The 13,785-nt window shown below is 39.7% G+C and overlaps 1 protein-coding gene and 1 pseudogene across 2 annotated transcripts in view; one reads left to right on the top strand and one right to left on the bottom strand.

The window, feature by feature from the left end:
• Positions 1-5,713, top strand: part of LOC131233247 (BEACH domain-containing protein C2-like) — an 84,980-nt gene extending 79,267 nt beyond the window's left edge. For both annotated transcript variants that reach the window (XM_058229894.1, XM_058229893.1), the window contains exons 29-32: positions 2,867-3,236; positions 3,707-4,512; positions 4,622-4,744; positions 5,244-5,713. In XM_058229894.1, coding sequence (XP_058085877.1) covers positions 2,867-3,236; positions 3,707-4,512; positions 4,622-4,744; positions 5,244-5,318 — 1,374 coding nt within the window. In that variant the 3' untranslated portion in view covers positions 5,319-5,713. The remainder of the gene's footprint in view (positions 1-2,866; positions 3,237-3,706; positions 4,513-4,621; positions 4,745-5,243) is intronic.
• Positions 5,714-8,146: 2,433 nt separating this feature from the next.
• LOC131233252 (cytochrome P450 704C1-like) lies at positions 8,147-13,002 on the bottom strand (annotated as a pseudogene).
• Between the last annotated feature and the right edge of the window lie 783 nt (positions 13,003-13,785).

The raw sequence follows: 13,785 nt of genomic DNA, 5'->3' as shown, positions 1-13,785 counted from the left end.
AACCGCCCTAAACCCATCCTCCCACGCGACATGTGTGACCATACGGCCCATGTGTGAATCCCATCTGCTCCTTTTGGCTTCCCACCGTCATTATATCAAACCCCATTCTTTCATCCCCGAAACCCTAACCCTAAACCTAAAATCCCTGACTTTCCCCAAATTACCCAAACCCTCATTTTCACCCTAGGTTGTATTAGGTTTCCTATTTTGAAATAGACTATATCCTATGCTAATTGGATGTCTCTACATCTATTAGATCCTTGTTTCGTTTTATTTAATGATCTTATGTTACGATGTTCATAGCTTAGGCCAGGATTACGCATGGTTTTCTTTTGATTGTCATGATATTTGTGATGGATATAGCGACATTTGTGTTTTTTTTTTTGTTAAATATCTTAATTCGGTTATCTGATCTCACATGTTATTTACTTCATGCATCGGTTCTACATCAAGAGGTCTACTAGAAGTTTGAATCATAAAAGCATTCAATATGTCTTATCTATCTAGGGGATTGTATACTCACCATACAACACAAAATACCTATTCAATTGTATACCAAAACCATACTTATGATATATAAAGAGTTAAGTGGTGTTTAAACTATTTATATCAATTTGTTGGCACTGAATATCTTATACATCAACTGATTGTCTATTAAATTAACTTGTACGGTGCACATAGCTTGTTCCAGGTCTATACGGTTGATATTTTGAGAGGTATAGTTGGTTTAAATGTCTCCAGCTACAGATTCTCTGTCATTTGATTGGACTTAAACTCTTTATATGTTATCTAGACTCTTTAGAGAAAGCTTAGGAGGGACCTAGGCATGTCCTTAAAGTACTAGCTGGGGACTTTGTGAAGTACTTCCCTAGCTGCCTTAAATGGCTCACTAAATGGACTGTCAAGGCAAAGGAAATCTTGTACCTTGGGCATGCCATTTAGTGGTTAGGTGTAAGTGAAGCTTAACCTCCCAGCGCCTAACCTCAACATGGGGGCGGTTTTAGAAGACGGTCTCTGTTTCCGGCAAACTTGAGGTTAACCACCAGAGGTAAAAAGGTGGAAAACCAGCCCCCCCATAGGAAGCTTAGGAGAAGTCCATAAGTGGACCAATAGGGTCTATTTCTTGCTTTTAGTATTAGTTGACCAACAAGGTTCCTCTCGTGTTTTTTTTAACATAAAAAAAGATTATGTGAAGGCTTATACACACACACACACACACACGAGGGAGGGAGGGTTGGCCGACCCTTAGGTTTACTGTGAAATGATCCCATGTAGTTACCTCTATTTGTTCTTGATTTCAATTATTTCTGATTTTTGGAATGGTTTAAAGATATTTTGACATCTTTGAGGAGCTCAATCCCGAACTGGTAGGTACTTTCATATTCTAGTTCTTTAAAGTTTTTGCATCACCATGCTTACCTGGGTGCTGATGTGTTCTGGTTCCAGAACTGCTGTTTTATGTATAGCTTAGTATGGGATTTGATTTGAGGCAATGCCATTCTGTTGTCTACCTAGATTCAACATTCAATAGATGGCAAGTAGTGGGAATTGTAACATTGGGCCATTTACACAGGCTATACCATTCTGTTGTCTACCTAGATTCAACCTTTAATTGATGGCTAGTAGTGGGAATTGAACATTGGGCTCAAGGTGTTCCATATCTATTACGATATAGCCGTAAAGGTCGATACATATAGGTAATGGCCATGATCGTTACACGATACGGGGGTGAAATGGGGCAATTAGTATTTTTGGCCGTATGGACCATTATAGGGGTAGTAATGGCCGTTACCCCCATAAAGGTCGAAAAATGACTTCTTTTTTCTATATAAATTTATTTTTTCACTTTTCTCATCCTAAAAAACTTTCCTACATCATTCTACGGCAGATTTTGACCACTTGCACTATAGTTTTTAGGATTAAAATCGTAGATTGAGGCGATTTGGGCAAATAGAAGCTCTGAGAGCAATTTTTTTAAAAAAAATGGTATATATATGTTCTCTTTTTCTTCTTCTTCTTTTCTTTTTTTTCTTTTTTTTTCTGATTTCTAATTCTAATGCTTGATTATGATGTGTAAACATTAGAGACAACCATATTCATAAATTCACCAGACAAACCAATACAACACTCTCACTTAAGAGTGGACCGTTACACTACCATAAACATGTTTTTTTTAAAAATGAATATAGATTTGGAATATTTACATTATACTAGATTTTCTAAATATATTTTTAGAATTTTTTGGGCAATTTTTTATGAACCGTTACCGGGGTCATAACGGTCGTTATGCTCCTGTATCAGCCGTTACAACTGATACTTGTATCAGTAATGGTGGTGACTGTTACGGCCACTGTAACCGATACGGAATACCTTGATTGGGCAAAATGTCATTTCTTGTGGCAGTCAACTTCAACATGCATAATCCACTAATGAAATATTGGGGTCAACTAGTGTAGTAAATGGAGTCATGTTGAGAATTGTCACTTGGAATAAACCTTGCTTCTAGTAATTCTTTTCTGCTGTTTGTTTTGTTAAATCCCTGCATGGATGCATATCATGTTTCATATTTGCATGGTTTCAGCAAGAGATGTATTCTTATTATTCAAATAGTCTAAAGATGCAAATTTGGTAATGTGTCTCTAAACCAATGTCTCACTTTTAAAGTATGTTTCAGTGGCAAAATAAGGATGATTTGCTTTATAATTGCTAAAAGCCATTGCGTGTATACCAGATTGAGGAGATGCTTTTTTTAACCTGATTCTAAATCTACATTACTCAGATTGCTTGCCCATGTTGAAATATGTGTTGTTTTGCATTAGAAATTGAGTATTCTAAACCCTTCTTTTGTTTGTGTTGTTGCCTTCAGACCATCTTTCGGAATCCGAATGAGATCAGACCGTACATAGTTCCAAATCCAGAGCGGTGCAATGTGCCTGCTGCTGCTATTTTTGCATCAATGGACTCTGTTATAATTGTTGATGAAAATGCTCCAGCTGCACATGTTGCGATTCACAAATGGCAGCCAAACACACCAGATGGCCATGGCACACCTTTCCTATTTCAACATGGGAAAGCCATAGCAAGTTCCACCAGTGGAGCTTTTATGCGCATGTTCAAAGGGCCAGCTGGATCAGGTGTGGAAGAATGGCATTTCCCCCGGGCGTTGGCATTTGCAACATCTGGAATCAGAAGCTCAGCCATTGTTGCAGTCACATGTGACAAAGAAATCATCACTGGTAGGGTAGTCATTGTCCTCAATCTAATGTCTTAAAAAATGGAATGCAATTTCCTTGGTTCAGACAGTCCGTGGCTTCTTGGTAGTGATTGTAGTTTTTAAAAGATGTGTATGATTCATAGAATAAGAGAGCTCCTGTCACACCTTTTCCTAATTGTTTAAAAAGCTGTGCTGATTGTAAAGAAAATGGTTAAAAGCCACAAAAAGTAAAACAGAAAAGAAAATTGGTTTAAACCTGAATTTTGAGCACATAAAGCAAAACAGAAGAAAAATGGGTTGAACATTTCTAACGCCAAAAAGGAAAACAGAAAAGACAAACGGTTTGAACATCTCCCTCCCTCCCTCCCTCTCCTCCTGCCTCTCAGAAATATTTACACTATGGATGCGCACTTACTGTGCATTTATGTTAGCAGCTACCTACCTATTTTCTTCCTGTGTGGTATTTGATCACTTCTTGTGTATGTTAACCAGGTGGCCATGCAGATAACAGTGTGAAGTTGATCTCATCTGATGGAGCAAAGACCATTGAAACAGCAGTAGGGCATTGTGCACCAGTCACCTGCCTAGCTCTCTCACCTGATAGCAACTACCTCGTGACGGGATCTCGAGATGCAACTGTGATACTGTGGAGGATACACCGGACATCTGTATCCCATTCAAGCAACATTTCAGAACCTTCCACCACAGCAGCAACACCTACCGGTAGTCCTCTTGCGGGTGGTAGCTTAAACAGCTTTACAGACGCTAGCCGGAGGCGTCGTGTCGAAGGTCCTATACATGTTCTAAGAGGCCATCTCAGGGAAATAACATGCTGTTATGTCAATTCTGATCTGGGTATTGTTGTTTCATGCTCTCTTTCTTCTGATGTGCTTCTGCATTCTACAAGGCGGGGTAGGCTGATCAGAAGGCTGGCCACTGTGGGGGCACATGCAGTCTGTCTTTCATCCGAAGGAGTAATAATAACATGGAATAAGTCAGAGCGAAAGCTTAGCACCTTCACAATCAATGGGATTCCCATCACAACAGCAATTCTATCTCCTTTTTCAGGCAGCATCAGCTGCATGGAGGTTTCTCTTGATGGAGAAAATGTTCTGATCGGGACAAGCTCATGTTCTGTTGATAAGACAAGAGAGAACTATGGCACTGGTGATAGCAGAGAGTTGGGGTCAGACCAATCCAAAATTGAGGATCTTACATTATTATCATGTGAGAAAAATGTGAAGAGGTTGGCTGTTTCAGTGCCATCCATTTGCTTCCTGGATTTGCACACACTGAAGGTATTGGGAAACTGAAAATTGAAAATGGTCAGCATTTCAATTCTATTCGTTTTGTTAGTCTTTTTATATCTGTAACCTCCTTTTAACAAGCAAGAATCCTGCTCTTCAGATATTTCACACCTTGGAGCTACAAGAAGGGCAAGATATTACGGCAATGGCTCTGAACAAAGATAACACAAATCTTCTGGTGTCAACGGCAGATAGACAGTTGATGATCTTCACTGATCCAGCTGTAAGTCGCCTTTTTAATAGTTACATGATCTTTGCTGTCTTACAATTCAGATTCTTTAAGACTGGGACATACAAAAGACTCAATATTTCCATAGCTTGTAACTGATTTTCAGTGATTTGGCACAAAAACAGAAGGAAAACAGTTCAACTGTTGATGGCGCTAGTCCATATATTAGCTGTGGAGGTTTCAGTTTTTCCTCGGTCTACATTTGGAAGTTTTGGTTTCCAATGAAAATGCTGTAGGCTGGCACCAAAGTAGAAGTGAGATATTTTAGGGACCTTCCTACATATAGCTCCTCTCACTTGTGAAAACGCAGGAAAACAGAGGCCGGCTTAATGCAGCTTCTGTTCTCCATGCTGCCCAAATGCCATGCCTGCCTTCCCCCCCACCCCAAATATCTTAATTGAACCAGCAGTTTTACATTGCTGTATGTCACTGTTTTAATGTTTCTCATCTTGGCTTTATTTAGCTGTGAATTAACAATTCCCCTGGGTTTCAGTTGAGCTTGAAGGTGGTGGATCAAATGCTTCGGCTTGGTTGGGAGGGTGACGGGCTCAGTCCTCTCATTAAATGAAAGTCTCAAGTCCCTTGTATTTTGTTCAGAGGAAGGGGAGTGTAACAGATGCCTCTGAAACAGTACCGAGCTTCTTCGCTGTATCGAATGCAGATGTTAATGTGGTGAGCAATCTTGCAAAATGCGTGATTTCTGTATGTAGCTGAGGGATTTTTGGATGTAACATATGTACCCATAAAGCCGGCGGGATAATTTTACATGTCTAGACTAATCTTGTATAGGGTTTTTTCCACTCTGTTTTGCCTTGATTGCATTCGTTCAGTATTCATTCCTATGGAAGGATCTGGTTTTTCCATGGCCATTTCCAATTTAGTTTTTCTTAGTCTTTTTTATATTTTACTCGCTTTCCAAATGAAAATTTATATTAATTTGGTGAAGGAATTGAATTCCCTTTCTTTTTTGTTTCTCCCTCCCTAATGCATGCTTATTGCTTTTCTTGCCAAATTTAGTTAAACCTGGTTCATTCATATTTTAAAAATGGTGGTGAGTCTTCAACCATACACGTGGCATATTTATAAGGTGATCTGGACTGTCCATTCCCTAACCTGGTTGTGGATGGAACTTTACAAAAATCACAACTATCTTTGGTGGGGCAGGACCATCAACTGCCCCTGAGAATCTTCTTTTCCTTGGATTTGAAATTCTTATAACATATAGATTATTATTATTATTATTATTATTATTATTATATTTTATATCATGTTTGGAAATTCATATTACCAAGGACTTTCTTCAATCTTTAGGCATATAGACCATGCACTGGTACTCGTATCACCCGTGGGCAGCACTACGATTCCCATAATCCTCAATGAGATACCTCGTCTCATTGAGGCGACGCAACACTCAAACCAATCTGCATCCTTGGAAAGGTAGGTGGTGTTGGTAGAGGCTGTCCAACGCAACAATCGAATAAATCTGCATCCTTCCAAAGGTAGGTGGTGTTCATAGGATCAAAAGGAATGCAGGTCTTATTCCACGGAGCACCGGAGGTAATCAATTCCGTCTTGGTATGTCTTAGCTGCAGGATTCCCGCACAGTAGAATTTCATGGACACAGTCGGTGAAGCACAAAACCGTCCACGAACCATGGCAGCCAGTGTCCTTGGTTTCAGCTTTTGGTAATACGCTCATTCTCAAAGCTCAGAGCTGACACCCACTTAATAATAATAATAAATGGTAGTGGCCATCTTATTTTTCTCTTCGAAGTGGGACGAACAGATATTTTACCTTTAACGATCCATTTGTTAGCCATTGGAGGGTTAGATTTTCTTGGTCCATGTCATTTTAGAGATGCTCTCCATCCACATCGTGAACCGCAATTTGGATAATCTGGAAATCTGTACATGAGTGCTACATGTGGGGAGGGATTATAACCATTTTCAAATGGTGGTAAACTATCATAGGAGTCTACATGCGTTGAGTCTTTTGACAGTACATGTACTCTTCAGTATCCACAATCTTCACCTCTTATTCATTGAGTTCTTGATGATTTTCTTGTCGGGAAATTAATATGAAAGAGCTAGTCTCTATCCGGATATGTTCAAGAAGACATTTATTATTTTATTATTATTATTATTTTTTTTTTTAACACAAAAGAGGTAAAAGAAAAGACACTGGTAAGACAACCCTAACCATTTGTTTGTATTACGCCTGTCAACTAATTGACTATTTATGCTTTTTCAAATCCAGCTGAAGGTGACCACCCACCACATGCTGGGATCTTCTCTTCTAGGTAGCTTTTTAACCATGGAACTGTTTGGCTTGAAGTTTGGTAGTTGGTACATGTGTATGATGTTGGGCATTCCATAACCTAATAGGGCTAAATTCAAACCGAATACATATGACACAAGCATCGAGATAGGTAGGAGAAACCATGAGCGGTCATCTATAATCAAGAACGTGGATTCAGCTATTTATTCAACCACTTGTAATAAAAATTATGTGATTTGCAAAGGGAGTAGTTCGTTTTTTTAATGATTTCTTTTTTCCTTTCAATTGAAAGGACTTTCTCACCGTTAAATCTAAGATAAATTGATTCGTGTAATGTAAGATTAGAAAGAACAAAATTGTATTAATAAAATGAAATAAAGATTTTAAAATATAATAATTGGAGATCCAACGTTTGTAGCGTAGATGGTGAGGTCTTAAAGGTAAGTATTCCTTAGTTCAGTGATTTGAGCATAGACGAAGAGAATTCTACTACCGAAAGAAAAGAAAAATATTTTCCTTGGTCTAGCGACTTGGGCATAGACATGAAATTACATTACTCTTGAGGTAAGTCAGTCCAACGTAATAGGGTTCGAGTACCCATGGTGGTGAAATCCCACGGCATGCATGTGTGGGGTGTGTGAGTGTGTGGGGGTGTGTTAAAAAAAGAAGAAGAAGAAGTTAGGATAAACTAAGTTATGTAGCGGTATGCTATAGAGTTATGTTGGGTTGGGTTAGCTAGGGCCCAGAGTTCCTTGATCTTTCTCTTATTTATAGAACTTTAAAGTGGTAGCTAGAGAGATTTTAATAGTAGTTGACTCTGTCGTGTGCAATCGAGATATATGTGACACCCATCCTATAACAATAGCTAACTAAACTTACTCTTTTAAGTTACTCATGACTTTTCAAATTCTGATTAATTTAGCCGTTAAAACAACTACAAATATCTTTAGTTTATCTCTTATCAAGATTTCACTGCAATACAATATCATTTGAATCACTAGATCTGACATGGTCAGATAAGGCGTAAATAGAACCACCATAGGTAAACGGTCCCAGCCTCCCATTTACCTTGCGATGTGTACGGTGGAAAGGGGGTTCTCTGTATTGATACAACCCAACTGGCTAAATCAAACGGTTAATACCGGTAATCAGTATGATCTTCAATCTATGCTCCATACACGTAATATAAAGCAGACAGTGGGCTCTTGCTCGTACTATTGTTACAAAGCATACAGTTTAGCGAAGTGCTGGAACGTTTGATGGGGGCGATCAACCTCCAAAGGGCTGTTATTTCGTCAACAACGATGATCCGGACCATACATTCGTTAAAACCCAGTCCGTGGCGCACTTTCAGTCCAAAAGTCTGTGGAAAGCGAAGAGATGGAGGCCATGGTCCATATGAAGGGTGAACCTGGTGGTGTACGTAGCTTCCTTGTTCTCATCCACGAGCTTGTATTTAAAGAAACGAAGGAGAACAGCTGCCAGGATCTTCATCTGTCTGTAGGCGAACTCCTTTCCCAAGCATATTCTCGGACCCGCCTGACCACAACCATTTCAACCAATACACATGTATACTCGTGCCAATGTTTTAACTAAAGAAATCCTAATATACACCTTTTTTTAAAAAAAAAAAAATTTAATAAAAATTAAAAAATTAAAAAAAACTACCCAGAGTGCTGAGGCTATTGACGACACGTGCCGTCATGGCATGCTTGTGCAGGATCTGGACCACCCGAAGAATAGACCTGCCCGGGCCGAAACAAGAAAATTATCCGCTCATCAGTTGGGCGTCACATCATGTTCAAGTCAGACCATTGGTCCCTTTTTAATTTTTTTTTTATTTTTAAACCTCAATTTCTATCTTGCACATGTGGCCCACTTGATGGGCGGACTGACAAGAGCCTTCGTCCAGGAATTGGTCACAGTATGGCAGACGTGATGAATGGTCGATATCTCATAGGGTGGAAAGGTGATTTTGTAGTTGAGAGAGGGCTTAGATGATGACATGGAATTTCCCTTTCATCTCTCCACGAGTGAATTGCCCAAGATTGCGTTCTGCTCCATTATATTACACGTTTACGAGAAAGCTATAGCATAGTTGGCCAGAGCGACGTGAATTGATACTCGGTTTATGGCAACGATGCTTGGCCCTCAAGCTGATTGGACAACCGGATGGTGTGGCCCACTGGATTGGTTATGAGCTGAAAATCTCATTGTTTGCGATTGCGTGATCTTGTATGATTAAAGAGTTGGTTGTCTCTATTGCCACTCAGGATCAAGTGTGTGTTTGCTGCTCACTGGGGCCCACATGCTGAGTGGTCCGATGACTAGAACCTTCCATGTAGTGGGACTCTTATGCCATACAGCCACCGTGAGAAACTAAATGCTGAACGGATGATTCTGACCATTTCCATCTTAGATGAATTCAGAGCAATGAAAAGGAAATTTTCAATGACTTGCGTTCGACTCTAAAAATCATCTCTAAAGCTTGAATATGGAGCGATAGCTTCTTTGTGGTTTTGAATAGGAAATGGACGGGTGAAATCATATTACCATCTCAGCATGTGGACCCAAGTGGGTGGTGACAGACACTGGATCCTGATCAATGGACTTTTATACGTTGAACGTGTACCATTGCCTGCCTGAGATCACCATCGTACACTGAGAGTTGTTCATATGTTGGGACCAACTTCCAGTGGGCCACAGTGCAAAGATTGCAGCAGTTCGACGTTTAAGTGGGCCATATCATGGACAGAAAACAGAGCTAACATCCCCGTAGATCTTGTTTCAGTCTTGAAAAGTCTGTATGCAGAGTGAAAGATGTTGCTGACCTGAAAGGCAGTGAATTTGAAGGACGATTCGGGACGGAAAACTCCATTGTCGAGCCATCTCTCAGGTCTGAAGTCCTCGGCATTTTCTCCCCACATGTATGTCATCCTTCCCATAGCATAAGGCATATAATTCACCATGTCTCCTTTCTTCACTCTAAAACCATCAGGGAATTCATCATCTTCATCTGTATTCTTCGCATCCTGCAATACAAACAACACCCGAAAATGAACCTTGATTAGATTTTAACTTAATTCCACTAGTCTAATTCATTGAGGCTGTGTTTGGATGTCCCAAAAATGTCAGCCTGACGGCTGGCATATATCGTGTGTGTGTGTGTGTCTATATATAGGAAATCTAACTAAAAGATTGGTATATTACCACTGCAACTGCAGGATAAAGCCTGAGAGTCTCAGACAATGTTGCATGGAGATAGTGCATCCTGTCAATAGCATCTTCTGTTAAACCTGCAGCGAATTCGCTAATCGAAGCATTCTCTCACTTCTCGAGCAACCTTCTCTTGTATGAGGGGATGCTTGCAAAGCATGTAAAAGAACCAGGTGAGCGTGGCTGATGTGGAGTCCCGCCCTGTGATGATGAAATTGAGGATTATGTCTCTCAAGTACTGATCTGTCATGTTATCTGGATCCTTTTCGCTCTCTACAAGAAACCTTGACAATATGTCTTCCTTGCTCCTCTGTTCACATAGACAAAAAGCATGCAGGTGGAATTGAGTGAGATCCTAAATTCGAAATTTGATTTTTCTAACATCCTGATAATTGGACAGCTTGGAGTTAGTGTCCAATAATCCTTTACTATATAGCCCAGTTGTGTAATACAAATTAGTTTCCTTACATCATTCTTTTCATTTTTCATCTGCTCCCTCTTGCGACGAATCAACCGGAACACGAAGTTGTCCATCACCTTTACATGTTTCTTCATAGCAGCTTCAGTACCAATATTTAGAAATCTCTTAAGCTTCCAGAAAACATCAAGGAATCTCCAGTACGATATGACATTCGCTTCATCAAAAGCCTTTGTTGAATTGATTTCCAAACTCATCTGATCCCGATAGGCCATTTAGATCAACACCGAATCCAACCTTAAATATTGAATCTAAGGTTGATTTCATCAACAGTTCCTACAATGAAGTAACACAGACTTTGGATAAAATCAAGAAGTAGGACACTTGTTCATTTGATCAGGGCAAATCCAAATCGCCTACCATAGCTGAAAATCCCACCTGATCAGTGACCTTTATAAATGTCTTCATTTTTATTTTTATTTTCTGACTGTCAATTTGTAGGAAAACCATCAGGATGGATAGGATCATCTGCTTGCTTTAGTTTTCGCTTCAGTCCATCCATGCCTGGGCCCACAATTTGTACAATCAGTGTTAACCACAGCTAAGTTGATCTGTTTTTCTGCAGTGAATCATCTCACTTCCATATACATGGCCATACGGTTGGTGAACATGGCCTATCGATCAAGTGGGCACCACCACCAATGACACATAACCAGAAATTCCAGCCATCCAATCTGTTAGCTTCGACCCGATGGTAAAAAAATCAAAACAGTCAGAGAAGTTCACATTCGAAGGGCTAGAATCATCTAGCTGGTATATTCTCTGTACCATGGTTGGTCCACAGAAGAGCCAACAAGATGGATGATCCAGATTTACCATAGTACAACCATGTATAAGATCATAGTCCTAATTCACACCAAATCAACGCAAAGAGAGCAAACACATCCCATGAAAAATGCAACTAAAAGAACCTGCATATCCATGGCCATGTTAGCAGTTGCAGCATCTGAAGCCTTTTCTGCCAACTTCACGGGATTGTCTCGAAAGACAGTAACTGCTGAATTCCCTCAAAACTCTGGTGGAAAATTCGTGACTCGCAAGCTTTCTCTGGTGGCGCCATTTATCACCATCCACCGTGAAAATCCCATCTCCGAATAGATCATTACGTTATAAATATACTCTCCCTGGAGTAGATTTTCATACATCAGATACTAATTACAAACAGATTGGTTTTCTTAATTCAGTTTCAGGAGGAACCATTGAATCAACCATCTTGGTGCACCTGTCATGAATGTAGAAGATCCAGACCATTGATCTGCTGGGTCCTACCTTAGATTGGTTGTACCCCAAGATCAAACCAGTCAAATGATCATTGCCCATCCAAATTGAACACTTGGTAAAATGTCCAACCGATGGTCCACAATCAATGGGCGAAAAATCAATCAACGGACCTAGCGTACGGCCCATCTCCATGACAGGGTCTAACAAATGAACAATAGATATGAATGGGAATTACATGATCTTATAATCCTGGATCAGAGGCAAGAATAGTTTCTTGTAGTTTCCAGTTTGAACAAATGGGACCATCCTTCAGTGATCCGAACCCTTCATTTGATGACCCGCCATGAATGGATCAAACCCAAAAAAAAAGCCACAAAAACAAAAACAACAACAACAACAACAACAACAACAACAACAAAAAAAACGAAAAGGGTTCCCGGATTGGAAAATTCTAGCCATGCAATTTTGGTATTTTTCATTTGAAAGCTGAGACCATTGTCGATTCCTTTTCTTAATTATTTGTAGGATATCAACCAAAGAGCTAGAATCATCCCATCAAGGAGAATTCTGAATCGTCATCTATCAACGGTATGGATCACCAGAAAACGGGCCCCACTTGCACAAATTCAGTACTAGAAAATCATATCCTCCTCTACAGGAATACAATATAATTCAACTTCACAGTACATGATTACTTTGTTGAATGTGATTACCTTGCTGTAGTTAGAGAAATTGGTTTTGAGGATGTATTCTATATTGGCTGGATCACAGGTGTAGATTCGACCATGTGGAAAAGCAATCAGACGGTAAGTGGGGTACTTGTGGGCCGGCGATGTAAGGTAATCAAAGAGGGTGTTGAACTAAATGAGCTGACTAAATATGGTCCCTACCACTGGATGCCGCTCATCTTTCCTTACCATTGCCTTCAAGTAGGAGATTTGTAAGGCCAATACAAAGCCTATGAAAACAGAGCGACTGCAGCGATGCCAGCAATGACAAGAGAGATTGCAAAGTAAGCCAATGTAATAATATCCATTGATGAGATTAGTTGGAAATTGGGAGAAAGAAGCAAAGTGGGTTATATAAACTAGAAATGCTCACATCCAACCGTTTGGACGGTAGTTACCGTCCACACGGTGGATAACTTCCAACTTATTATGTGCGTGTGACATCCACCCCGTTCAATAGGTTGGCCCATCACGAGGATCATCTGGTTCAAAAATCAGTCCCATTTCTTATCATGGTGGCCAACATTAGAAAAATAACTTTTAGACGGTTAGATAACTAACTTACTTGAATTTGGGCCTCAATAGGTCTTATTTATACTATCCATTACTTATCCACCGATTATTAAGAAGCCAAATCAATTGAATTTTAGTTTAAGAGCCAGGATCGCATTTTGTACGGTCTAATTTAAGTTTATAATATTTCATGCCGACTATTTTTTACTGCTGTTGCATCGAGTATCCAACTCTACAGAGTAACAAAGGTTTTTCTTTGACGAGCCCCATATGCTTCAGCAAATTACGTAAATGGCCATAGGAGTTTTAAAAATTAATTGCGTCTCTCTGGCAATCACGGAAGCGGATTAGCTGTTACCCGGATAACACCTTAGTGGGCGTTACCCTAACTGTGTGGGGCCCAACTTGTTGCATTTTTTGTATATCCACACCGTCCATATGTTTTTCCATTACATTTTAGTATTTATGTCAAACTTTAAGAAGATAAAAATTTTTAGTGGACCACATCATTAAAAACATTGACGAATGACCATTAAAAACTTTTTGTGGGTCAACAAATATTTGGATCAACCTGTTCTTTGTATTTTCCCTTCATCCAGGTC

The sequence above is a fragment of the Magnolia sinica genome, chromosome 18 (assembly GCF_029962835.1).
Source record: "Magnolia sinica isolate HGM2019 chromosome 18, MsV1, whole genome shotgun sequence".
Lineage (NCBI taxonomy): Eukaryota > Viridiplantae > Streptophyta > Magnoliopsida > Magnoliales > Magnoliaceae > Magnolia > Magnolia sinica.
The sequence above is the reverse complement of the archived record's forward strand: the minus strand, read 5'-3'. Positions and strand labels throughout refer to the sequence as shown.